General features: G+C 46.1%; 1 protein-coding gene across 1 annotated transcript in view; it reads left to right on the forward strand.

The window, feature by feature from the left end:
- The window catches only part of ARHGEF9 (Cdc42 guanine nucleotide exchange factor 9), a 185484-nt gene that overhangs the window by 131492 nt on the left and 28669 nt on the right, over window positions 1-25323 (forward strand). Inside the window, exons 5-8 of the mRNA XM_074148280.1 lie at window positions 2959-3150; window positions 9687-9866; window positions 12177-12409; window positions 16920-17049. Coding sequence (XP_074004381.1) covers window positions 2959-3150; window positions 9687-9866; window positions 12177-12409; window positions 16920-17049 — 735 coding nt within the window. The remainder of the gene's footprint in view (window positions 1-2958; window positions 3151-9686; window positions 9867-12176; window positions 12410-16919; window positions 17050-25323) is intronic.

A 25323-nucleotide genomic window follows, 5' to 3' on the forward strand; every position in this document is an offset into this window, starting at 1 on the left:
AGGGAGTGTTCCTGCAGCGCACAAAAGGCAGACCGAATTCTGAGGGTTTCAGAAATCATGAAAGTTTGCAAGCTGGCTGTTTGCCTTACAGTTTCAAAGCCTTTAGGATTCGTGCTTTCAAGCTTCCTCCCTCTACTATTATGAGTAGATCTTTCCTGCTTTATTTTCTAAATGAAAATGGAAATTTTTCTCCTGATCGCTTGATTCCAGGAGGCAGAGCTTTAAAAATACCCCCTGTTGCCAAACTGACAGGAGTGTCATGAAACTTGGTAACAAGCCGTTCCAGTTGAGTGTGGGAAAGCTGCAAAATACCTTTTCCTAGTAGCAGGCAGGTAGGATGGGAAGTTATTTTAAACTTCAGCCAACAAGGTTTAATTACCTACGTTGGTCCTGCTTGATTTTCAACATATATTTCTTTTCAACATGCATTTCTTTTTATGTACATGAAGCCTTGCTCTGTCTCAGCATAACCAAAAACCTCTTCCAGGGCAGAGTGGGGCTTGCTGGGAAGAGGCATGTTTTCTAACTGGCTTTTGGGTTGGTTCTCTGAACACGTGATGTTCTTCTGAAGTTGACTTCAGTGTGCCAGGAGAGGTTTTGCATCCTGGATCCCTGTATCTTGGGGTACAATTCGAGCACCGCCACACTGCCTTCCCTCGCGGTGACCTGGGGCTCAACCAGGCCTCCCACTGCTGATGGAAATCCTACAAAAAACCCCTTTCAGAGATCCATGTGCAGCCCCGCAGTTAGGAGACAACATCACCTAGTCCATCTTTGCAGCAGATGCTGTGCTGGAGACCCCCATGCCATGGGAAGGATGTGGGGAAGGGCATGCAGAGCTGCTCCCAGGGATGCTGCATCTCCCAGGGGTTTCCCTGTGTCCAAACTTGCAGAGCTGGACCTGGCTGGGGCCACTGAAATGCCCTTCTGCAGCATCCAGGGCTGCTAGCCCATGGGACCAGCCCTGCTTTGGCAGCCAAAGAGCCACCCTGGGTGTCACAGGACCACAGGGCCATTCTGTGCCTGGATGCATCCCTTTCCCTGGAGAGCATCACAATGTAAGAAACCAGAGGTGACAGCCCTATTCCAGCCGTATTCGCTGGGTTTCGCTTCTGCTCTGTCACACAGGACATTAAATTGACTCTCGGCCGTGCTGTCTTTGGGAAAGGTGTGAAGCCTTGGTTCTTGGAGGATGGCTCCTTCATGCGAGGGGAGCAGTGGCAAAGAGAGCATCTTCTTTAAACAGGCGTTTCTGCCCTACACACCCTTGTTTTAAGTCCCTGATAGCTCCCGGGCACGGTCGTTAGCAGGGTGAAAAGTCCGGCTTTTAATTGCTTTGGGTTTTTTTTATCCCCTAAGTTTGTGGGATCGTTAACATTCTGCCAGAGAAGAGATGGGTTGTCTTCAAACGTCTCAGCTTCTTGGCCTTTATAACTCAGTGTAGGATGAGAAAACGTGGGAGCTGTAAGAAATGGTTCAGCGGAACGCGGTACTGGTTAGGAACGCAGGGAAGGAGCACGGGCAGGTTTGGGGTTTTTTACTTCAGTAATTTGCAGGAACACAGCCCTTTGCAATCTGTTTGAAACCGAATTTAAGCTGAATAATGGGAAAGTATTAAAAAAACTATTAACATTGAAAAGAAGATTGAAAGATCAGGTTAACGATGCGGTTTCTTTTCCATGTGCCACTCTGTCTGTGGGGACAGTTTCACTCTTTACAGGGAGAGGTATTTTTATGTTTGAAAGTCTCCAGTATCTGGGGCTTTAAATGCTGAGGAGAAACGTTGCTTCATTTATATACCAACTTAGGTGAGCTGGGTAAGACAGCAGTGTTTCTGTCTGTTTTAAGCTTTATTTAATGTTTGTTCCTAAACTACACTGAGCCCAATTTGAGTTGATCGGAGTTATTTTAAGTGGCTTTTATTTGGGGGAAAAGGTAACAAAAGGAAGCACTTGTGTATATTGTGTGCAGAGCGCAGTCTTCTTCAAAGACACAGAGACCGGGAGGAGCGTTATCTTTTAGTTTACAAGTTCAAGGTATGGGTTTTTTATTTGATGATGGAAAGAAAATCCAGTGTGCTGAAAATGCAGTGATCCTTTTCCATTCCTTTTTGCAGTTTGTTCCAATTTAGAGCATTCAGTGCCTGGGGGTGCTTGGCACCCTCTCCAGAGCTGCCCTCAGCCCCCCCCCAGTTTCAGGAGATTTATTCAGCCGGTCTGATCTCAGTGCGGTTTTGGGATCACGATCTCAGGATGCGGAGATGAGGCATTGCCCGAGTGAGAAAGGCTCTTCATGTGAAATGATGAGGAAAGCTGCTGTGAAATTAAATTCAATGCTCATTCACAAATCCTGGCCTGGGAAGTTTACAGAAAACCCAGCACCAGGGCCCAGTTAGCCTGGGCTGGTGTTCACAGTCATTCAGATTTCTGAACCAGAGGTATCTTGACCTTCTTGAATCAGTCACCGGCAAAGGGCTTATCCCTCCTCCCAGATTTTTCTTCTTGATGGGACAGACCCCGGCTGATGGTGTGCGGGAGCTGGGACATGAAGTGCTTTATAGCAGTAACTTAAATTTTCTTTAGGTTGGTCTGTTTTACCTCCAGGTACGTCTTGGTTCAGAGCACCTGACAGCATCCAACACTCCAGTTACACTTTCACATGATTATTTTATAGTTGGGATCCAAACCGTCAACACTTGAAACCCCTTTGCTTACAGGAGGAACTTGGCAGCGTGCAGGGAACCATTTGGGGCTGGTTGCACCAGTATAAAACTGGGCCGTCTGGGCTGTAAGCTGGTGTGGACACCACGGTGCATCGCTGGCAAGAGCATCACCGTCGCTGTAAGGAGGGAGTCGATCCAGTGTCTCCCAGAGTCATGCAACCCAAGACCCAGCCTACGTGCCCTCGTTGGCTTCCTGATGCTATTATGAATAAGCTCTCCCCTTCTTCTCCTCGCAGCTGTGGGTAAACCAAGAGGATGGAGTGGAGGAGGGAACCAGCGACGTGCAGAATGGCCACTTGGACCCAAGCGCCGACTGCCTCTGTCTCGGCAGGACCGTTCAGAACCGAGACCAGATGAGAGCCAATGTCATCAATGAAATCATGAGCACGGAGCGCCACTACATCAAGCACCTCAAGGACATTTGCGAGGTACGTGGGGGTTGTGACGCTGAGGTCCTGCAGCAGGATGTGGGATGGGCTGTTGAGAGCTGAGGTTCCTCCATGGGTGGTGGGGGAAAAGATGCAGTGTTTGAGTGCTGTGTCTAATAGAGGAGCAGCATCTGTCAATAAGTATTGATACTTCTGAGAATTTTCTGCTGGGTCCGATAATTACCTTTAGTTTGTATTAACTAAAAGTACAATTTTCTGACCTTTTTTCCATACCTCTTTGACTAAAAAATTATGAAGCTGAGATCCTTCAAGCAGTCTTCTTAATTAAAACCCAATGCCATCTACTTTTGAACTTGTGATTGAGGAAATTAGGTTGTAATTAAACCCATCAGTTACCCGTTTCATCTATGCCTTTCACATTGGGTTCACAATTTCCCCTGGCTCAGGATGGCCCCCATTTGCCTTTTCTTACGGTGAGACTGAGACCAAAGTGTTGTCACCGTGGGAAATGAAGTGTGTTACGTTTATCCAGGGTCAGGGAACCGGCAAGAAAATGAACTTTGGTGACTGACCCCTCGCATTCTCGACTTGGTTCCTCTTCATTATGTTCTAATTAACCTCTACAATTGACCCCTCACTCTCCTGCAGCACACGGAATTAGTGCCACAAGCTAAGCCCAAAGTGCAGTGCACATGGTGCTGGGTGTTTGGGAAGGAGAATGGTGTGAAGAGCGTATACTTATCGCTAAGAGGCAGAAATTTGTTAGCACCAAAATCAAAGTCCAGAGCTTTCAGCTCATCCCTCCGAGTGTTTAGGATTTAGCGAGCCTATGCCCAATCTTTGCAGACTCAATGTGCTGGAGCCCTTTATGAATTCTGCTTAGAAGAGTGTCTTCCTCCCTTTATACTTGCTACTTTTCTATTGACAAGGCAAAGCAGCCATCCAAAAAGCATCTATGACACTTTGCAAATATGGAAGAGGCTTGGGACTTCAGTTTGGAAACAAATGAGCTTAATTTTGCTGTGCTATTTCAGTCAGAGGGCTTTGCATTGAAGAAGGGAGGAACTGCAGGAACTTTTCCACATATTGTTTCTTTTCCTGCATCTGCATTTTTTCTGTTGAAAAACTAAATAAACCTTAACTTGCATTTCCCAGCCATGTCACCATGCTTTTGCCAAATCAGATTCTGAGGAGGCACAGATAGGTATAGCTTCAGTGACATCTGGGGGGTAACACTGATTTACAGGACCTAATGATATGTCCCAGATGTGAAAGAGATCTCTAAGGCTCCTGCCTTGCTCTGTGTGATGCAAAATGATATTGAGGGGATAAATCCAGGTAGAGCACCAGGAAATGATTCAGCTGCCTCTCTTAAAGAAGGAGGAGGACTGAAATGGGCATTCTTATCTGCAAAATGATGGGCTGTCCCTTGCTGGAGGGAGCCTCATTGTGCTCAGTTTAATCAGAGCAATCCATTTGCCTGGAGAAGGCCCGGAGACAGCTCCGTCATCCCAGGCATTTTGGCATTGCATGACGTGAGTGTTTCTGCTTGTGCATGAGAGGAGGGGGCTGAGGATGGAGAGACACGGGCCGGTCTGAGCTCCTCCCAGCGCTACTGGATGAATTCGTACTGAAGAACTAGTAGACACCAGACACCAGACAATTGCTGATGAGATGCAGAAGCGCCGTTGACAGTGGCAAATTCCCCCCTTCCCTTAGCCCTTTATTTTAAGGTGTCAGCACAAACAGCGGCGAGGTGACATACTGGAGGGGATGGGAGAGCAGTTCTGGCTGGATGGGGAAGGGTGAGCCTGATTTAGTACCGAGTTTAGCAGTGTGTAGTTATACTCCTGTTGCTGAGGTGTAATGAATAACAAATCTTAATACCAGTGAGGCACCTTTCGATGTGTGGTTGTTACCAGAGGATTGTAGCTCCTGCTTAGGTGATTAAGAGCCCTCCAATTGCTCTTTTCTGCTCCAGGATGTATTTCCACTGCCTGCTACTATATTATTATACACTGTGTTATTATTCATAATACCCGTGGCACTCGTCCTGCCAAGCCACGAGCTCACAACTGAGCCAGCACCAAAATGAAAATCACCTGCACAAGCCAAGACCTGCGCGAAGCAGCTGGTTTGGAGGGGAATTCCCCATTGCAGCAAAGCCATCCTGCCCCAACGACTGCTGCTGCTCTGCCCTTGCTTAGGGTACGAAGGGCTGACTGCTGCTCGTTGAAACGGTTTTGTGAAGATTTTTATTAGGGGTAAAACACGGAGGTTTTCCTGGACCACATTATCAGGAGTGGATGGATCATTATTCTGAAATATCAACAAGGGGAAAGGAAAGAAAAAAAGAGTTTAGGCTTAAGGAAATACCCAGCAATAGGAATTTCAGGCTTAGTGGTTAGAGCTTAGAAAAATAATAAGCTACTGAAAACTAGGTTTTTATAATGGCTAGCAATAGCCTTCCTGATGGGCAGTGCTGCTCGCTCCCTGTCCTATAAAGCACCGCATGTCTGCACGGCCATCTCCAGGCTTGAAAAAGCGTCCCCCTGCGCCTGGGGTTTGATGCAGGAGGGCACAGGGTCTGTCCATGATGTGGCACTGGTGACACCGGCAGAACAGCCCAGGTGCCTGGTCAGGACAAGCTACCTCGATGAGAAAGAGGTGGTTTGAGCTGCATCGTGCGGTGGGGAGCGCAGGTGGAAGAAGGGGATGCAGGAAGGCTACAAAGAGCAGGGTGCCATGCTTTGAGAAATGAGCAGGATTTGGACCAGCCTATGGATTAGGAAGACAAGGCTAAATTTAAGGAGTTGTTAGAGAGAGAAGTGACAGAGCTTGGATTGGAACAGTGAGGCAATTGGGAGATCAAAGGAAACCTCTGTATTATGAGTAATTTAGGGGTGGGAGGTTAGAAAGGGCAGCCAATTTCCAGTCCTGCCTTCTGCTCTTTTCCAAGTAATTTCATTTTGAATTTATTTTTTAATGATGTTGACTGGATTCCACCTAAGCTTTGCTTTGGTGCCAGGCCAGCTCTGAATGCCACGTGGAAAACATCCTTATTGCATCTCAGCGTACTAAGCTGGGTCTGTTGTGCAGAGCTGATGGGACAGGTTTTCACGTGGTCTGGGTGGCATCAGCCTGACTCATTCTTGGAGATGGATGAAAAACACTTTTTTTGCTGCTTCAGAGTGAAGCAGCGTAAAACCTTCTTGGCAGCAGTGGGGCCCACCTTCACAGGACCACATCTGAGGAGCTGCTGGCCCCTCACTCTCTCCTTCACCTTGCTCTCAGCTGGACAAGAAGAAGAATGGATGGATGGATGGATTGGTCACCTCTCCCGACTGTAAACCCACTCTTGGGTGGAGAAAACTTAGCACTTAACCTCCTGCAAATACTTTCCAACTTTGGCCTGTACTTCAGGGACTACACAGAAAAGTACTTTAAAGAGAGACAGTTTGACAGCTATTTTTAGGTATTCATTGAGCAAAACGCTCTCCAACATCTGCTCATCAGTCAGCTATCCCTTCTCTGAGCAAACCTGATGTGATGAGCAGAAGGAAGATGACATTGTTTTATGTAACAGAAGTAAATTTACTGGAAAAACTATGCAGCAGCCTTCTCGCTGGCTCTTGCTGCATATTCTATATAAATCTTCAGTCTCCTCTTTGCTGCCTCGTGCTGGAAGCCACCCATCCAAACGCACAAGGCTTGGGAACTCGGTGCGTTCTTTTCTTTTCCCCGTGGTTTTATAGGTGCCGGCACAGAAATGTGCTGCTTCAGCTTCTCCGAAACACGTGACTTGGGCAAAGTGATGAACCAGCACCGGGAGGACGGGGAATATTCAAGACGGGAGTCGCAGCCAATAGCAACCCCAGGGCTGAAAGATGTTCATGTAAATCACCCGGTGACTGATTGCACAGAACAGCCTGCGAGAGGGGAGGTTGCTTGCAGGCAGCCTGCAGCGGGGCAAAGGGCCCCACACAAAGGGCTTGAGGCAGTCCTTCGGCGCCGCTGGCACCAAAGCCTGTGTCAAAAAGAGCCTGGCCTTGTGGGCAGGCACACATCTTTTTTACTTTTTTTTTTTGATAAGCTGTTCTGAGATAAGCAGGTAAACATGAAAAAGCAGCATGGGAAGATACTCTGTGTTACTCCTTGCTATCTTGGATTTTTATTTCTGCTGCAACTATCCTGCAACATGGGAACCAGCCTGCTCCCGTTCCTCCCGGCCTTGAAAAATGAAAGGGGGAAACCCAGGGAAATGAGTCATCAAGGAGCTCCTGGAAGAAGAGAGACCTAGATTTAGTAAATGCAGAAGGTATTCCGTAATCCAAGCTTCCCAGCTGAAAAAGCCAGCAAATTCAGGGTAACGGCGTCCTTATAGCTAAGCTGGACATCTCAGAGGTTGGTTCTTTGCCAGGTTGGCCAAAGTTGCGTTTATCATTCATCTGTTTGAAGTTCTCCCTCCCAGGAACCACATGGTGAGGCTGAAGGACAGTTTATTATAGCCTTCCAACAGTTCTCATTGTGGACCAGCAGCTGCGTGTCACCAGCTGGCGGTTCGGCTGTGTGACTAAGCATCTAGAGTTCCCAAATATAGCCATTCAACTGGAGCTCTTGGCAATTTTTTTTTCCCTTCATTTTTTTTTCTCTTCCTATATAATAAAGGCAGGCAAAGTCATCTCGTGATGACCCTCATGCTATTTGTTTGCAGTCGAGAGACCTTGATCCAGACCAGGCCAGCATAGCGTCGAATATTTGGCCTTGCAAAGTTTCTAGTCTAAATTGCCCAGACAGACAAAGCACGATGGGGTTGCAGTGATTTGCTCAATGTCACACAGGTTGGTGGCAGAGCCAGAAATTCAGCCCAGCTCTGTGTGTCACCCCATCCCCTGGACCACACGTGCTCCAGGAAGGCGTGTTTGCAGAAGTCCTCCTGATTCAGCTGAAAGCTGGGTGGTGAGTTCATGGATAAGGCAGGGTCAGCGAAACAGGGAGGCAGACAGAACTTGGCGTGTTACACTTTTTGCCAGACCATGGATCTACTCAATCTTTTTAGGTCAGGAGGTCTTCAGAGAAGTGCTTTGTGAAGAACACTGATTTGTGTTCGCATGATGTCCAGATGAAGAATAAGCAAGGAGAATCTTTTTATTATTGCACTGGACCAAGACACAGGAGATCTGAATTGTTTCCAAATCTACTGCAGATTCATTCTGTCATTTTGGAGGATTTCCTTAAACTACTTCTACTTAAACTACACCCTACTTCTTCCTCTCTCTTTCTCCATTTGACTCTAATGTCTGTAGACTCAGTAAGGGAGCCTGGTGTTTGTACAGAGAATCGTGCAAAGCCTTTTCCTCTGATCCCACTTAAAAAAGGAAGAAAAGCAATGAAAAGCGATAGTTGAGAAAAGAGGAGAAAAATTCTCCCTTGTTTTACATTGTTTGGAATAGCATATTTGCAGTAATGGAATGGAAGGTATAGAAAACAAAAATAATGCTGCTTTCCTCTAGATGGTATTGATCAGCAGCTCAGCCTGCTCCCACTGTGTTTCCCTTGCTTGGACAATCCAAAACACTTCCCCAACCTTCGGCATCACCTTTGGGGCTCCCCACCACAACACTCCCAGGACAACAGCCTCTTGCTTCTGTCTCAGACTCAGGAAGATGAATAATGGGGGGATATAAACCATGTTGCCTCCCAAATCAGGGAACCCATGAAGAGTGTTTTCCTTCAGCGTTTCACTTGGTGCTGAAACAACCAGGATGGTTACAGCCTCCACACACTCTTCCTAGACCGAGGGCATGCAGCCACACATTAATAGAGTATTTCTCAGTGTGATTATCAGCTTCCTTGTCCTGATTACCGTGGCTAAAAGGAGAAATTGGAGCGAGCATATGATCAAACAGCCCCTCACAGCTTTCTCTGTCATGCCATGTACCACTGAGGAAGACATGGAAACAGCAATGGTTGTAGGAGCTACCCTGGATAATTGGGTATTGCGAGGCAGGGGTGTTTGAGGGAACAGGCCTACAATTCCATAACACACCTTTTTGGAGCTATCGGCCACGTTTTGCAGCTCTCTGCAGCACAGGTAGGGACAGAGGTGTTTCAGGCTCTGCCGGTTGAGATCTCTGGGGAACCTTTCCTTTGCAAAACCGATTTCATGCAAAACGCTGAAGGACATTGAGGCAGAACCCAGCGCTGTCCTCCCCATGCCCTGGACACACGCTGTCTCCAGCATCTCCTGCCGCGGGCGGTGAAGCCCTGGGTGTACTGGACCTGGTGTGTCCTGAGCAATAGCAGTGCTGTGGGTCTGCAGCGGGGACAACAGTTGCACATAAGATGATGTCTATCAAAAGAGGACTCGTAGCCTTTCAGGGCATGTCTTGCGTATCGTCTGCTCACTCAGACAGGAGTTGATGGAGACTGTCGTGTCATAACAAGTGGATTTTGTTTTCAGAGCCATTTTCTGAGTTAATTTTCACTTGCTCCTTCCCCAAGAAAAAACTGGGAGCAGCCTCAGGATAAGTGTTTGGGTTATTTTATGGATTGCTCTGTTTTACTCCTTACAGGGTTACTTAAAGCAGTGCCGGAAGAGGAGGGATATGTTCAGTGATGAACAGCTAAGGATCATCTTTGGTAACATTGAAGATATCTACAGATTTCAGATGGGTTTTGTCCGGGACTTGGAGAAACAGTACAACAACGAGGATCCCCATCTCAGTGAAATTGGACCATGTTTCCTTGAACACGTAAGTTACCTTGGCATTTTTATTTGGGAGTTTTGGGGTTGGTTTTTTTGGGGGGAAAGGGATGGGAGGGGATTAGCAGAGAAAGTCAGGAGGTATGAACAGCTCAGAATAGCTTGTGTGCATCAGTATTGTTGTATTTACATATCACGGAATACTCCATGGCCTTCTCTTTGCTGTGTGAGATACAGGTATAAGGAAAATTCAGAGTGAAGCATATAGTTGGGTAAATCTCCCAATACACTTGAATCCCAACACCTTTCACATCCACCTTTACTCATGTTACATAGGTACAATGCCCCCCACCTACTCCCCACCTTATTTTGCTCTTCAGAATATGACTTAAGCCCCCCCACAGGCCATCCTAATCAGGTCGTGGATGACCAGAAGGTTGGAAGAGGTAAAAGAGTCCAGAGAAGTAAAAAGAGTTGTGTGCTACACAAAAAGTAGAGAGCAAATGCTCGGGCTCTTAACTGTGGCACCGAGATGCGTTCGCAAGGGATGAAAAACCCCCACAGCCCCAGTTGCCTTCCCCTGCAGAGCTTCTGGGCCAGGTGCGGAGGTATCAGCCCGTGCTTCTTGCTGCCCAGGTGGCAGCAGGGCAGCAGATACGCGCTCACGCTAAGTGCACACTGAACAGGACATTTTAGCTGACAAGATATAGTCCTGGAGGCTTTTGCCCAGCCCGTCGTACTGTTACATAAACCACGTACTACAGGAGCTGGTAAATTGGCCAGTGCTGTATATATGTCAGGAAATGTCAAGAAAATTGTAGTCCTGCAGTTCTAGGCTTTCCTTCAGGGAGAATGAAGTGCTGTATCAGAGCTTAGGTTTGAGGTGCTGCGACCCGGGATGCAGATCCTGCGCTGTGTCACCTCATTATGTACTGTCAGGGCTGAGCTGGCAACAGTTTGCTTCTTATTAGAGAAATTCCTGGTAGACATCCATGAAACTTCAGCAGGGCATCCCTAAAAAGGTTCACAGCATCTCTGAAGCATCATTGGTCTTCTAATTGAAAAGCAGGTTTCTTTTTCAGAAGTTGCACGATGGCGTTAACATTGCTCACTTTTATCAGAGCCTGCAATCTCTGCTGCTTGCTTCCAAAGCAGCGTCATGTTCCATCTCTGTGCTAAAAAGATGTAAAAAATCTTGGTGAGAATCAGTAGCTAAAGCTTCATGTCTTGAGGCTGTGCTGTCAATTCACTTACAGTGACAATAGTAAGAATTACTACTGTTATTCGGAGGAATATTTGACACTTTTCTGTCATCAGATAGGGGCTGAAAGCTGGCTAATAAACTCCTGATGAATTATCCCTGTTTAGCCATTTGGGGGAAACTGAAGGATGAGGACATTAAGATCCTGTTATATAGATCCGCAGAGCATCTTGTTGTGCATCTGCTTCAGGAAGAGGGAGGTGTCAGCTCTGGGGATGGGAAAGAACTTGGGCTCCCCTTTTCCCAGAAAAGCAGGTTATTTGGGTCCTTACAGGACTGAAAAATAAGAATTGCTGGTCAAGTGTGTTTTTTCAAAAAAAAGAATCTGTCCTTTCTATAATTTGTAAGGCATTGGCCACAACCTGATGTAGCATGTCAGGCTGTTGACCTACAACACCTGGGCTTAATCTGGGCTGTCTCAACTACAGTCTTAATAAGTGATGTTGTGCAGTCAGTTTGTATCTGGCTCTCCCTTCTTGTGTAAATTTTCTCTGACCTTTCGGCCGATTTGTCTGTGTGGCCCAGACAAATCAAGCCTGAGTTAAGGGTGACAAACTGCCGTGGCCCCATCTGTGGTCAGTGAAGGCAGAAAAAGGAGATTCCAATAAAATTAGCACAAAAAGACTTGTCAGACCCGTGCAAGGGGTGGGCGGGCACACATGTGAGTGGGGTTTTTTACTTTGTTTGGTGTTTTCTGGCTCTCTGGTCCTGGGGAAGTCCTCACAGTGGTTGGTGCCTTGGTTGATAAAGGGAATTTCAAATACGCCCAGCTCCTAAACACTTGCCAGGTGCTTCCTGATCTTTCAGGGAAAGAGCTCGAGAAGTAACAAGATTGTCTTCTTGTATTGGCAAAGGCTAGAGCTCTGCTTGGTACTGCCTTTACCTTTTATAAAGAAAACCCCACAGCATGATTTGAAACTGAGAACAGCCACAACGCTGCACAGTCCTTCCTCCTCCTGCTTGGGGTATTCTCTCTTCTTTAGTCCTTCTCTCTTTGTTTAGTTGTTTTCGCTGGCGAGTCGGGTGGTTGACTGCTCATAGCACTTGTCTGACGTGTGCTGCTCTCTGTGTGCATCCCTTTTCTCCTGCCTCCCACAGCAAGATGGTTTCTGGATCTATTCGGAGTACTGTAACAATCATCTGGATGCGTGCATGGAGCTTTCCAAGCTGATGAAAGACAGCAGGTACCAGCATTTCTTCGAAGCGTGTCGTCTGTTGCAGCAGATGATTGATATTGCCATAGACGGTTTCCTTCTGACGCCGGTGCAGAAGATCTGCAAATACCCCCTGCAGCTCGCAGAGCTACTGAAGTACACGGCGCAGGATCACAGGTATGCTGGTCTCTTATTCCATGGAGGGATTTCCTTCCCTGCTGCTTTACACGGCCTCTGTGCGCACACAGGGGTTGGGTTTTTTCCCATCCAGCTCTTCTCTTCATGACATCTTGTATAAATCGAAGCAGGGCAAAGGTTCAGCAGACAGTTAGAGAGCTTCTCAAAGTGCTGATTCTCAATGGAGCCAAACTCATCTCTGTTATAATCAGACATGGGAACTAATTACCCTTGGATGTACTTTCTGATGCCACTGGTTACACTAGAAAAATCACCTAATTAGCATTCAGTGGTCATAAAAGCTCATTCCTTTATGCTGAAGAAGACCTCGGGTTGATTGCCCTTAGCACGTAGCAAGGGGAGGGCCAGGATCCACAACTCAAACCTGAATACGCTCAGATTTGGGAGAATTCAGAACCTGCTCTGCTTCTCAGCCTGATTCCGTCTGATTTTGCCATTGGGTTTAGGTTCGGAGGAGTCTCCAGCAGTTTGATTACTTCCCAATATCTGCAGGATCTCTTTTGCTGCTGCTGAGGGCAATCGACCTGACTCCCTGACCTAATGTAAATTAAGAATAGTACCGATGATATCCCGTGTGATATATTGCTATAAAAATAGGTTGAAAGAAGAATCAGGCCCCCCAAGAGTAGATTTTCTCTTGCCTTGCCAGTTTTCTTTCTTTTTCCAAAGCACATTTGAAAGGAAGTGCTTCAGAGAACAAAAAAGCCCACAGATGTTTCAGAAAGTTCTGCAAGTGTTTGATTTTTTTTGTTTTTCCCCAAACCCAGCTCTAAAAGCGCAGAGAGACGTGATACAAGCAAAGAGATGCATTGATTTGCTTTGACCCGATTCGCAAGTTTGATTCATGCTCACGGAATGCCCAGTTCAAAATCACCAATTTGGACATGCATTTGGCTTCAGAACCAATTTCTGGTTTTCTCTTCGTAATGAGACCACATCAAGCTTGGAGTGGACTCGTGGGAACATTAGGGCACCAGAAACCAGCTCTAGGATCCCAAATGTTGTGGCTTTTTTCCCTGCCCAGCCATGTGGTGTCCCCACAGTACTCGGAGTGTGAATTCAGATGCGGCTTTACAAAGGGGAGACATCGGAAGCCTCACAGAGAAGAGGTCTGGGTTTAAAGTGACCTTCTCTGAGTTATTTGGTAGCAATACCAAAGGGGATGTGGACAGTGTGATTACACAAGGGTTGAATTATTTTGGGAGCACATTCCTTTTTCCTTTGGGATGTTTTAAAGTCAACATGTTGTTAAGTAATGAGATATAGTTGTATTCTGAGGAAACTCGGACCTTTCCTGTGGTTAAGTGACAATTAGTTGATTCAGACCAAGAGCTCTGGATCGTGTCAGTGATAGGACACAGCCATGGACGCTTCATTTCTCTTGTTTCTTCTTTTTCTGAAAAGGGAAAGCAGGATTATATTTGCCTGCCTTGTGTTAGTAAAGAGTGAGACCCCTGAAGCTGTGACACAGTGTATAGATGAAACTCCTCCCTGTGCAGAGCCAGCAAAAGCCCTGGAGCGAGGGGTAATTCTCTTAGTGTGAGCACATCCTGGAGAGTTTGTTGGCTGATGGAGGAATGGGGTCATAACACAGAAATGAGGTGGGTTACACCACCCTTCCCTGTGTTCTACCTCCTCCCATTCAAGCATTCAAAGAGCCTGGGAGGGACTGATGCTTCAGGTGACCCAGCTCACATCCCAGATGAGCTTAATGCCACCAGTGGGGAAAGTGAGGCACAGAGAGTGCGTCTTACTCACCACCAGATGCTTCTGCGTTGGTGCTGCACAGAAAATCTCAGCTGCTCTGGTTGCCTGCTCGATATACACATATTTTCTGCTGTTGTAATTCAAAATTTTGGGATGGGGGTGAGATGAGCAAAGCCTGAGAATGGAAAAGCAAAATAATCTTTTAGGAAAGTCATGTTGTGATAATATCAGAGACAGGGAAAAGCCAGATCCCTGCAGGCTGGGGTACCATCAGGGTCCACTATGATCAAGAGAAACTGAGAAGCCAACTGGGGAGCTTCAGCTGGGCCCATTAATCAGGCGGTGAGTTGTCCTCGTGCACTTGCAGTTTGACGGTGCTCACAATTAGACTGTGAGTCTGAAACAAGCTAGAAAATTATAGAGTGGACTAATACTCCCAATGAAATCAGGTTCATCGTTGGCAGGGTTAGGAGTCTCTTAGGCACTCTGCTTGGAATTTAATATGTAGAAAATATCATTTAAATCAATGGAACCATTTACAGAGTAAGGCAAAATTCAGAAAGGACCAGGAGTCCCAATGAAAGCAAATGTGTTACCTTCACCTAACAGGGGGACATTATTCTTTTTTTTTTTTTCTCCCCTCTTCAGTAATACCATACTCGTAGAGCTGTGGATGGGTCTTCCCTCTGCCAGGTCAGGACAACAGAGCTGAAAGCAGAACCCTGACCACTCTCCCCCAAATTACCATGTGATATTTGGCAAGAGCCTAGACTTGCGTTATGATTGAGCACTTGAAAGAGGTCATTGCAGCCCCGATATAATTGACAAACAATTTATTTACCTAAATTTCATAGTTAATGCTATCCTATTATTATTTCACTGGCCAAATGATTTGCTTCTGTTATTTTTTCTTCTAAGTTTTTGCCAGCTCTGCCACAGGCATGGGCTGGGAGCCCAAAAAGTTCAGTCATGACTCTTTCTTCATTACTGCGTGAAAGAAAAATGTGCATGGGGTTTTCTCTTCAAACAGAACATTAGAATTAGTAAATTAGCATTACCAAGATAAAACCCAGCTTGACTGGCACCGGCCCACTCCGCATGGAGGCAGGCATGGGGGTGTTTTCAGAGCCTGGCTCCCTTCAATTGCTTATTGTTTTGAGACTGGTTCATTTGAATTTTTCACAAAGCCACATCTGTTCACCTCTTAAAGATTTACTCCAGCTTAATATGAATTAAATATATGAAGGTCCTAAGTGCAGCTTGCTGGTGTCCTGAGCGTTCCTGCTGCAGAACTGAGCTGCAGTTAAAAGTGTAGGAACGCGTTACGTGAGAAAGAGGAGGCTCTGCTAACGAGTGGACTGACAATTAGCATAAGCATAATTGCTAGGAGATTATTAGTGACTGTCTCCAAACCCTACACCTCTCCCTGCCTCTACAGAGTCTTTCTGGCCATCGTGACTTACCTGTTTCCCTACGAGAACTCATGGACATTTTGCAGACCGGACTAATGTCTCTCTGGCATTTTCTCCCTTACACAACCAGGCATTCACTTCATACAGATGGCACAAAGGAAGGCACAAGAAATTCTTCACTGTGTGTCATGATGGATATGTCAGCCCATCCTCTGTTCTCCTTTACTTTGCTGAAGGACCAGTCTTGATGTTCTGGAATTTTTTTTTTAACCTCAGCTACAATTTTGATGTAAGAATTGAATAAAAATTGAAAACCCATTTCAAGATTTCATCCAAGAAAGGATGGCAAAATAGCAAATAATATTCTGTTGTATATCACATTGTGATTGTTTCTTAATATTTATCCTGTTTGGATCACATGGGAAAATGGATCTAATTCACAGCAGTCACCCCTATTTTAGCTGTCACCAGTGGCATTCTTAGCAATAATCAATAAAGCCATTCCCCCTGCAGCTGCCCAAGATCACAGTTTTTCTCATTAGTCAGCAGTCAATATCAGCCCTTAAGTTAATAATATATTATGGTGGCATTATGGCAGCTGGCCTTGTCTGTCTTTCCAATTGAAATGAACATTAAGGTTCCTTGGAATCGGAAAGAAGGCACAGGGCGGAAATCAATAGCATTGATTTCAGCATCACTTTTTGAAAAGACTGATCATCATCTTTGCTGGCCCTGGCGGGAGGCTATTTTCACTCTTTGTTATTACACTCACAGGCCCATCCAGAAAAAAAAAAAGAAAGAAAAGAATTGCTTTGATTTGCTCACCTGAAGTCTGCAGTGAGAGCGAATGCCATGGGAGAGATGCTCTGTGGCACTCTCAGAGTCACCTTATGGCTTGGAACGTGCTCTGGGCTTGTGTTTCATTGAAAAATATTTTTTAATGCTCATTTTAAAAATGGAAAAATCCAGGCCCAAAGACGCAGGCTATAAAATGGTTCAGGCTTTCTTTTAGGATGCTCTTTAGCTGAGCACCCCAAGACTTTAAAGAGCAATACTCACGACTGTTGTCTGTTGGGTTGGTGGAGCTGGACTGGGCTCATTGCACTGATGCAAACCAGCTGAGGAGCTGGCTGGGCTTCTCTGTCCCACACACGCACAAAATTCTCTTTCAAGCAAGCTGTTCTTTTGTGATGATCTAGAAAGACATTGCTGATGGAAAAAAATATGGTATCATAGTAATGAGTGACAAATGCTACCTGCCTTTCTTTCTGAAAGCCTGGTGAGATTCTGCTTCTGCTAATGACAGACTCTGGTGCGTTTTTGCTGCGCATCAGGCTCTGTTTCATGGGCTTTTCTTTTGTGTTCCACAGTGACTACAGGTATGTGGCTGCTGCTCTCGCCGTCATGAGGAACGTGACTCTACAGATCAACGAGCGGAAGCGGAGACTGGAGAACATTGACAAGATAGCTCAGTGGCAGGCCTCCGTGCTGGACTGGGAGGTACAGTAAACCCTCCGCCCTGATTTAGGGGCTTTAAATCTGGAAAATGTAAATTCCACGCAGTTGTAGAATTATCTAAGACCTTATACTTCATTTCACACAACCTAGTCTTGGGGTTAAGCTCGGGAGAGAGAAGACATGTTTACAGGCTTTAGAGATGGTACTTAAGAGGCGAAGCATTAATGGTACCACAAAGAAAATCTAGGTTCCAGTTCCAGTTTGATCAGTAGAAATCTGGAGTAATTTATGCGATTGCAATGCTGTGGTCCTGGGAGTAAGTGAGATTTGGATCAAACTCTCTGTGCATTCTGGCTCTGTGCTTTGTCACTGGGGAAGAAGAAGGCAATGAGGTAGCAAAAAGCCCTGGAAATTGTGACAGGTTAAGAAAATGGAGAAAACTCTTCTGGTGGTTGCTTTATGATTAGAAGCCAAAACATTAAGCTGAAGTTAGAGATGCTATTTGCACATTTAAAAGGAGTACCCACTTAAAGATATTTCTGAACCAACCCTGTGTAGTGATCGTATAATTAAGGAGCTGAGAAAACACAAGCAAGGCAAAGTCAGCAGAGATTCCTCACTAGCAGGCCTTCCAGCTCCTACGTTTTTGCCACGTGTTTAAAAAAAAAAGCCATACTAAAATTATGTTCTTTTCTTTTTGTCCCTGATTTTTTTAAATCAGTGTATGAATGCAAACTGTAAATAGGATTTTTGAAGCAGACTGAAGACAAATGTTTTTGTAAATCCCCTCTCTGTGTTGTCGTCAATCCATGTGTTTAGCAAGTAGATATTTAGAGTGATGGAACAGCCTTTCTTCTCCCTCGCGGTCACGAAGATCTGGAATAACTCCACATTCAAGTCAGTGAGATCATACTATGTAAATTAGTAGATGGGAAAGATGCATTAATCCTTGAATTTTATTTTTTTTTCTGGAAAAGATCTAGGAAGGCTGGGAGGAAAGGGAGAGAAATACAGGAGCCTTACCTTCTTATTGTGTATCCTCCTTGATTGAATTAGTTTCATTGCTATAATGAAGGTTGGATTCAACTGTGGATCTCTTGATAAAACATATAAATGCAGCAATCACAGCTGGTTCTTAAATTATGACTGGCTGTGAGAGCAGCGAATGCAGATGCTTTGCTTGATTGTTTTATTGTTGTTTACTGGGAAGAAACCTCTCTCTCACTGCCACGCAGACCCATTTTCAGAATTAGAAAACTGCTCTCAAGGAGGCACAGGACCATCAGATATGTCTCCAGCCTTCAGTGTACTCCATGTGATGAGCTACTGTGTGTCATTTGTAAGAAATGCCGAGACCCTCATTGTAAATAAATCTAGATTAAGGACAGATCAATTCCAAGTCAGTGAATACTCATGTGTGAGTGGGAAGCCAAGGTGACCTCCATGTAGGATCTATGGAATAGCAGTTTCTTTTTCTCTTTCATTAGCTCAGTTGATAATTCATTTTTATTTAGCCATATCCTTGATAATTCATTCCTGCTTAGCACTACCCGTTCTTTATCTCCATTGTGTCTTCAGGAACTTGCCAAATTATTCTTCCAGGCTTTTTTTCAACTATTCCAAATTTTAAGCACAATATTGCAGCAACATCCTTCAGCTTCTCATAATATAGCCAAATGTGCTGTTGTGACTGCTCAGAGATCCAATGGGAATACAGCTACTGCCCTCATTCAAAGGAAAATACCCTTCTTGACATTTTTATTCTGTATTTTGGATCAAGAAGAGTCACAGAGTTGTGATGAGGACAGTAGAGGATGAGAGCTAGATCCAGCAGAGGACTTCACTGCTTGATTCTTTCCTCTAAAGTAACTTCTGAATCATCAGATCCAGCCCCGACTTCACAGGTGTCCATGTAATGGCCAGAAGGATGCACAAACCCTCATAATACTCAGAATTTAACTATGGTATAATGCAGGAAGAGAGCAGGAGAAATCAAAAGAGGCTTAGATCTGTCCTAGATCTGTGCAGATACTCTTTTTGGGCATTGCAAACACAAGCTGATGACCTCCAAAACCCCCGGTCAGCTGATGCCTGTCCATAGGACATGTCCCCCAGGACACAGGCCATCAGAGGTTGATTTCTTACCCAGCCTGTAGGGGTTCGATCTCTCATCTTCTATGCGTGGGCAGTTATGGAGTAGAAGAGGGATTTCCTGCCTCCTCCAGTCTGTGGGGAACATACATTTATTTTCTGGGTCAGAGAGTAGAAGACCAGGACTCTCAGTTCATCTTCGGTAGAGGACACTGCTGAGAGAGAGTGACCTGTTGTCAGCTTTGTGCTTCCGAAAATGCTTACCCAGTTTATACTAAGTGCTCGCTGAAACAGAGAGGAACCCACAGCACTACTCTCCCATTTTTCTGTAGCCCTCTTCCTTCTGTAATTAGAGTCTGTACCCAAAAGGGCTCCCTTTGTGTCCCTCTGTGTGTCACAGCGGCTTCCTGCTCTCTCCAGCCAGCGCAGCAGAACAAACGAGCAATAGCAGCATGGACCCGGGGTGAACAGCAGAGTCCTCCTTGAGACGAGCTGAAAAAACCCACTAAGTACAAGAAAGCAGCAACGAGGAGAAAAAATTATCAATTCAGGGTTTTTTTCCACCAGAAATCCAGCCAGGGCACAAGACAGAGATAATCCCTAATTCCCAGTGTATGTTGTATTTGGTGAATTATTTCGGCAGCAACCAAGGCTAAATGTTTAAGCACGTTAAAGTCTTTCCTTTGGAGAAATATCTGGTTTTCCTCAACATCTCTAGAGTGTCGCTGTTGACTCTCTGATTTGAAATTGCATTTTCATTTCTAAATTTGCCCGTGTTTTGCAATGAGATGTTGGAAAAAGATTTTTATAAAGAAGAAGAAAAAATCCAAACTAAACAAGAAATATTTAGTGAGTGAATACTTGAACTGTTCTTGTGTACAAAGTGTGTGGACACATTTTCTTGCAAGGAGAGGGTGTTATTAGGAATGTATACATATTGCTGATCCTAAAACAAATAGAAAAAGCAGGGGGCATGTCGTAGCAGGAGGGATTTTACTGAATCCCACGGAATTGTGCCTGTGTGTTTCAGGAATCATTTTTATCCCTCCAGATTTTCTGCCTGGCCCCGTGAAGGTGAATTTCAGGATCGGTGTTTGAAAAATGCGAATGTCCTTGAGTTAACCAAGGCCAGATATTTAATTTTTTTTTCCCCAGAAGTCACGTAAGCAGGGTCTGAGGGTTTAAATTGCGAGTGGGACAACGAAAGGGTGGCCTGACTCTAGTGGCAGCAGATAAACAGGCTGTGGCAGCCAGGGTGGGAAGTCTTAGGGAATTATTGGCAGCTTTGGCAGCTTTATACGAGTAATGACTGAGCAGAATCTTCACGGAAGATTCTGATCTCACCGACTGCCGTAAATTAGAAATAATCCAAATCACTTTGAAATGTGTCCCTGTATAATTTGTAGGAATGTGGTCTTGACCGAAAAGCCTGGATTGGACTGTTGCCATGTATGACTCACTTCTTTATTTTGTAACCTGAATTTCCAATATATAAACAGACCCAGAGAGGTGCTGCCCCTGCCTACACCGAATTCTCTAGTGCCTTTTGTCCTTTCAGTTGTTAATGTCGCAGAATGTAGGGCTTCCACCACCTCCTGCCGAGACCTTTCAATGTCTGAGAGCTCTCCTTGTAATGAAGTGTTTCCTGATGTTCAACCTCTATTTCCCTTCTCAGCGTCATCCCCTTACTTGTAGTTAAATACCCTCAGATCAAAACAGTGACATTTAAACGCAGGCAGGCAAAACTGGTGCACAAAGGTAGCCGGAGTTGGTTCGGAACAGCCTGCAAAGTCTCCTCTGGATCAGACTTCAAACAGGCCAGACAGAGCCCATCCTGGGCAGCCTTTACGTGCTCGGTCCCTTCTTGTGCTCGTGCCCTCTGAGAGCTATGGACTCAAAGGTTAGTGTGGGTGATACCTGGATATATATACACACACAGCAGTACTATAAAGAGGTTATTTCCACAAAGCCCATCGTCATTTCTAAGTCCTTGCAAGCCCCAGTTTGGGCAGTGCTGTGTTTACAGGCACACAAATGAGGAGGTGGGAGTGAAGGAGCAGGGATTCTGTCTGTCTGTCTGTCTGGACAGCCATCGGAGGAGCATGTTCTCCTCTCTCCTGCCCTCCTGAGGGCTCCTGCAAGCCCTTGGAGGGACGTTGGCGAGATGCTGCAATGCCCGCCGGGCAGGATCTGCAGGTTTGCCATTTGCTTGGGCATGACTGTGGTGGCCACCGTGGCCTCAGGTCATCCACCCCCTTGCTGAGCGCCCGATGCAGGGGATGTGGAGATGGAAAACAGATCTGCGCTTTGGCAAACCTCAGGATCGCTCTAATCTGTGCCTTTTCATACAGCACTCGAAAACCACGTCAAAACAAAACAAAGCAGCGATCCCTGCAGCATTTCAGGCTCCCTCTTGGGCCCTCCTGGGAGCTGCCAGCAACGCTTTCCCCCCTTCCAGCCCAGGTTTTTCTCAAAGGAGGGAGGCAACATGGCCCCCATTCCCTGGGAGGGCAGCTACAGAGCTCCCCGAGCCAGCAGTGAGATGTTTGGCACAGGACAGAGCCTGGCTCATCAGCTGCATTAGCTTTAACTTGCTATTTTAAACAGATTATTTTGGTTTATGTAGATTTCTAGACATTTCTACCACAGATTCCCATGGGTTGCCACTTTGGCAGGTTTCAAGAGTATTAAATTTACATGAAGGGAAAAATATATATAATCAAGAAATATAATGAACACTGTCCTTTTAAATTTCTTCCCATTCTTGTTATTTACGGGTCCTTTAAATCAAGCTGTGGTGCCCTTAATTATGTAATATATAATAGTTGGCCTCAGCCTAATACTACGTTATTGAATCCAAGAATGACATGAAAAAAAAGATGCAGGCAACCGATGTACTGTTTTCAAAGTGAGGACAGCCTGACGAGAAACCCTCCTGGGAAAAAAATTGCATCAGGGACTGAAACAGATCTTTCTTTTTTTTTTTTTTTTTCCTTTCCCCAGCAACAGAAGGTATCGAAAAATGAGCCTGATGAAAAGGACAACATTTCTCTCACTTTCCTTTTTCTGATCTTTCCGTAGCCCAGAGTGCTAATCAGCCTGTCAATCTCTAATTAAAGAACAGCAGTGTCAGGCAGAAGAGAGCCCTGCTTGCTGAATGTTAACTAGCACAGGGGATTTTGTGCCCAGCGGTGACAGCAAAGAGCCGTGTCAGGAGGTGGGCTTGGGCACAGGAGAGCGGGGCCGATGGGCTGAGGAGCGTTTCTGAGCCTGGGACAGCATCTCCTCAGGGATTACTGATGGGAAGGAGGAGTGGGGCAGATGGGGAGGTGTAACATGCTGCAGCTCGGAGTGCCATGCCCTTCCTCCTTATCTTGGTGCTCCCAAAGGCATTTGGCACTATTGACACTAGTAAAAACCCTTTGGTTCTTCCCAGTTCCTCGTTACAGAAAGTGGTGGTCACCTGTAGCCTAACTGGGGAGCTGATGATCGACATCTTTCCACGGCAGCAGCAGAAGAGCTGACCCTCTGCTACAACAGTCAGGATTAGCCCTAGGACTTTATATGTCATTCTGGCGCTGGCGAGCTCAAGGGAGCGTGAAGCACACGTCCAACCCAGATCTGGGTGACCTTCTGCTCCCGTTACTGCACACTAAGTAGCTGGACTCTGCCCATGACTGCATGAAGAAAAGAGGAGCCAGCTTGCTTTTTGCTGCCTTTTGGATGCAGCAGGATGCGCGGAGCAAACCCTTGGCGCAGCCTGGGGAGGGCTGAGGATTTTTATTATGGGTTTATACGATAACTCAGGTTGGAGGAGACCTCAGCAGGTCATCTAGTCTTCTCTTGGCCATTCTGCTGCTGTGCGTCTGCCTGTTCAGAGTAACTAAAAGTTCAGCCTCTTCCTTTTTTAGCAGTATTTCTCTTAACTTACAGAAGGGTATAGATGATCCAGCCTCTCTAGGAGTTGCTTGGGAAAAAATAGAAAAGGAAAGTAAAATTTCTTCTTGGTTTCATATAGGATTGGAGGGATGCAGGCCTAGGACTGGGTCTAGAGAAGGATGGGGAGAGGAGAAGGACGGGGAAAGCCTGCCTCAAGTTAGGACCACGTATCGCAGTGTCCTGGAGTGGTGATGGCAGTGGAGCAGAAAAGCCCTTCCCTTCTTCCCCGCCACCCTGTGACTGACCCCGGGAGCCCCTCGGTAGGGATGCTCCACTAGCAGAAGACAGTTCATGCTCTTCATAGAGGTGGTATAACTCTGTTGGGGAAAAAAAATGCCTTTCAAGGTTGACTGCATCTGCTGCAGGAGGCTCTAGCGGTTTAGCTGTGCTGGGGTGTTGCTGCAGCAGCCGAGGAACAGGCAGGGCCGTGGAGATGCTGCTCTTGGCCAGCCATGTGCTAGTCCAAAACTATTTGCAATATATATTTCCAAATTTGCTAATCCAGCATTGAAAATCATCTATTTGTAGCCTATAGACTGGACATATAAATTGTTTTCCCAACATAGAAAAATGCAACCCAAATCCTATCATTTCGGATCTGAATTTTTTTGGTTTATGTTGCTTGCAGGGACTACACATTTGGATTCAGCTAATCAAGTAGAAGTGTTTACAGAGTCCTCTGTGTGTCCTCAGGCTTGAGATGCTACCACAGGAGTAAAAGGCAAAACTGGCTTTCTATTTTTAGCCCCAGCCTCTTCTAGGCTCGCCCCCTCTCCCAAAAGCTCCCATCCATAGGCTTGTATGAGCCTTCTTCATATAAACTCATGTTTAGCCAGGAAAGCCCAGATTTTCTGGAGCTGGTGTGTTTTTCTTCAGAGGCTTCTTGTTTGAGAGCTTGTGCATGTCTGAGCTGTCGCAGCAGCACACGGGTCCCCGGATTCTGGCCAGGAGGTGCCACAGCTGAAATGGGACCCTGACACCCCACTCCTGAGCCGTGGCATGATGCGTGGCCCGTCTCTTCTGGGAATGACCCTCTGTGTTCCCTGGGAGTAATCCCTAATTAGGCCTTCAGATCCCACAGCTGCAGCAGTGAGATGGAGAGGTGGATAAACACCTCGCTAAGGCGATTTGAAAGTCTGTGCTGCAGCATGATGATGCAGTGACTTAATGAAGTTGCTGTTGTCACAGGGCCCAGGGACTCAGGCAGTTGCTTCCAATCAATGCTGAGAGGTTAATTACACATTTACCTGAACAGCAGTCTGAAATCCTCACCAAGAAATTAGGAGTGGGGATGACTCTTGGTTGCTTTGGCACCTCCAAGTGTAAGCAGTACCAGAAAAGCACGTCTATCCAGATGCCCCCCAGAGCTGGCTGAACCTTTACAAGCTGTTTGCTGAGATTTTGGGGTGATCTTATCCCAGAAGTTGGTTCTGGTTTGGCATCAGAGCCAGAACTGCACTAGTTTCAAAGCCAAAAAGGAAAAAAATGAAAGCTTTTCTCTCACTTACTCCTGAATGCTGCTCCTTACCTTTTAGCTGAAGTCATCCTGATTCCTTCTGCGGTGTCTCAGAGTGGGAGATACACTGAGATGCCCACAGGGCAGGTGGTGGTGAACTCACCCATTTTTAATAAATAGATTTTAATTAACTTTTTAAAAAGTCCAGCTCATCCCAATTAGTGGAGGGTGACTGCATTTGTTCTCTCGGAGAGTGGGAGAGCGGGCGCTCTGTTTTCAAGACCATCTGCTCATGAATCCTTAAAAAAAATGGGAGAGGAAAAACAAGCGTTAGCCGGAGGCAGAGAAAGGGTGAGGGCATTCTGGCACCAGGCTGGGGAGGCCCTGCCAGCCCCTGGGGGGTGGAGGCTGCTGGAGGAGCCGGGGTGGTCCTGACAGTTTTTTGGAGATGGGGAGCTCTAATGAGCTATGGGAGAAGGGATTGTAATTGCCTGAATGAGTGGGAAGAGAAGCGACAATCTGGAGGGGTGAGTTTTGGCAGCCTCCTGGGTCGGGGAATTGATATCCAGAGTCGATGACTTTGGTGGCTGGTCTGAGATTTCAGGAGGGGACACGCTTTGGGATGCTACTGTAAAGGGAGTGGGTGCCAGGAAATTTGTTACCCTGAATACAGAGTGACTCTGTCTTGGGCAGGAGGAAGGGACTTTGCTCTCAGGATGCCACCAGCACCTCCAGCAAGGTGCAGGGTCTGGGGGTACCTGGAGAGGGGGGAACAGGGACAGTGTCTGGAGCAGCTCTTTCCTCATTGCAACGTGAACCGTAATGACCAT

This window comes from Numenius arquata, chromosome 5 (assembly GCF_964106895.1).
Source record: "Numenius arquata chromosome 5, bNumArq3.hap1.1, whole genome shotgun sequence".
In the NCBI taxonomy this organism is placed as follows: Eukaryota; Metazoa; Chordata; class Aves; order Charadriiformes; family Scolopacidae; genus Numenius; species Numenius arquata.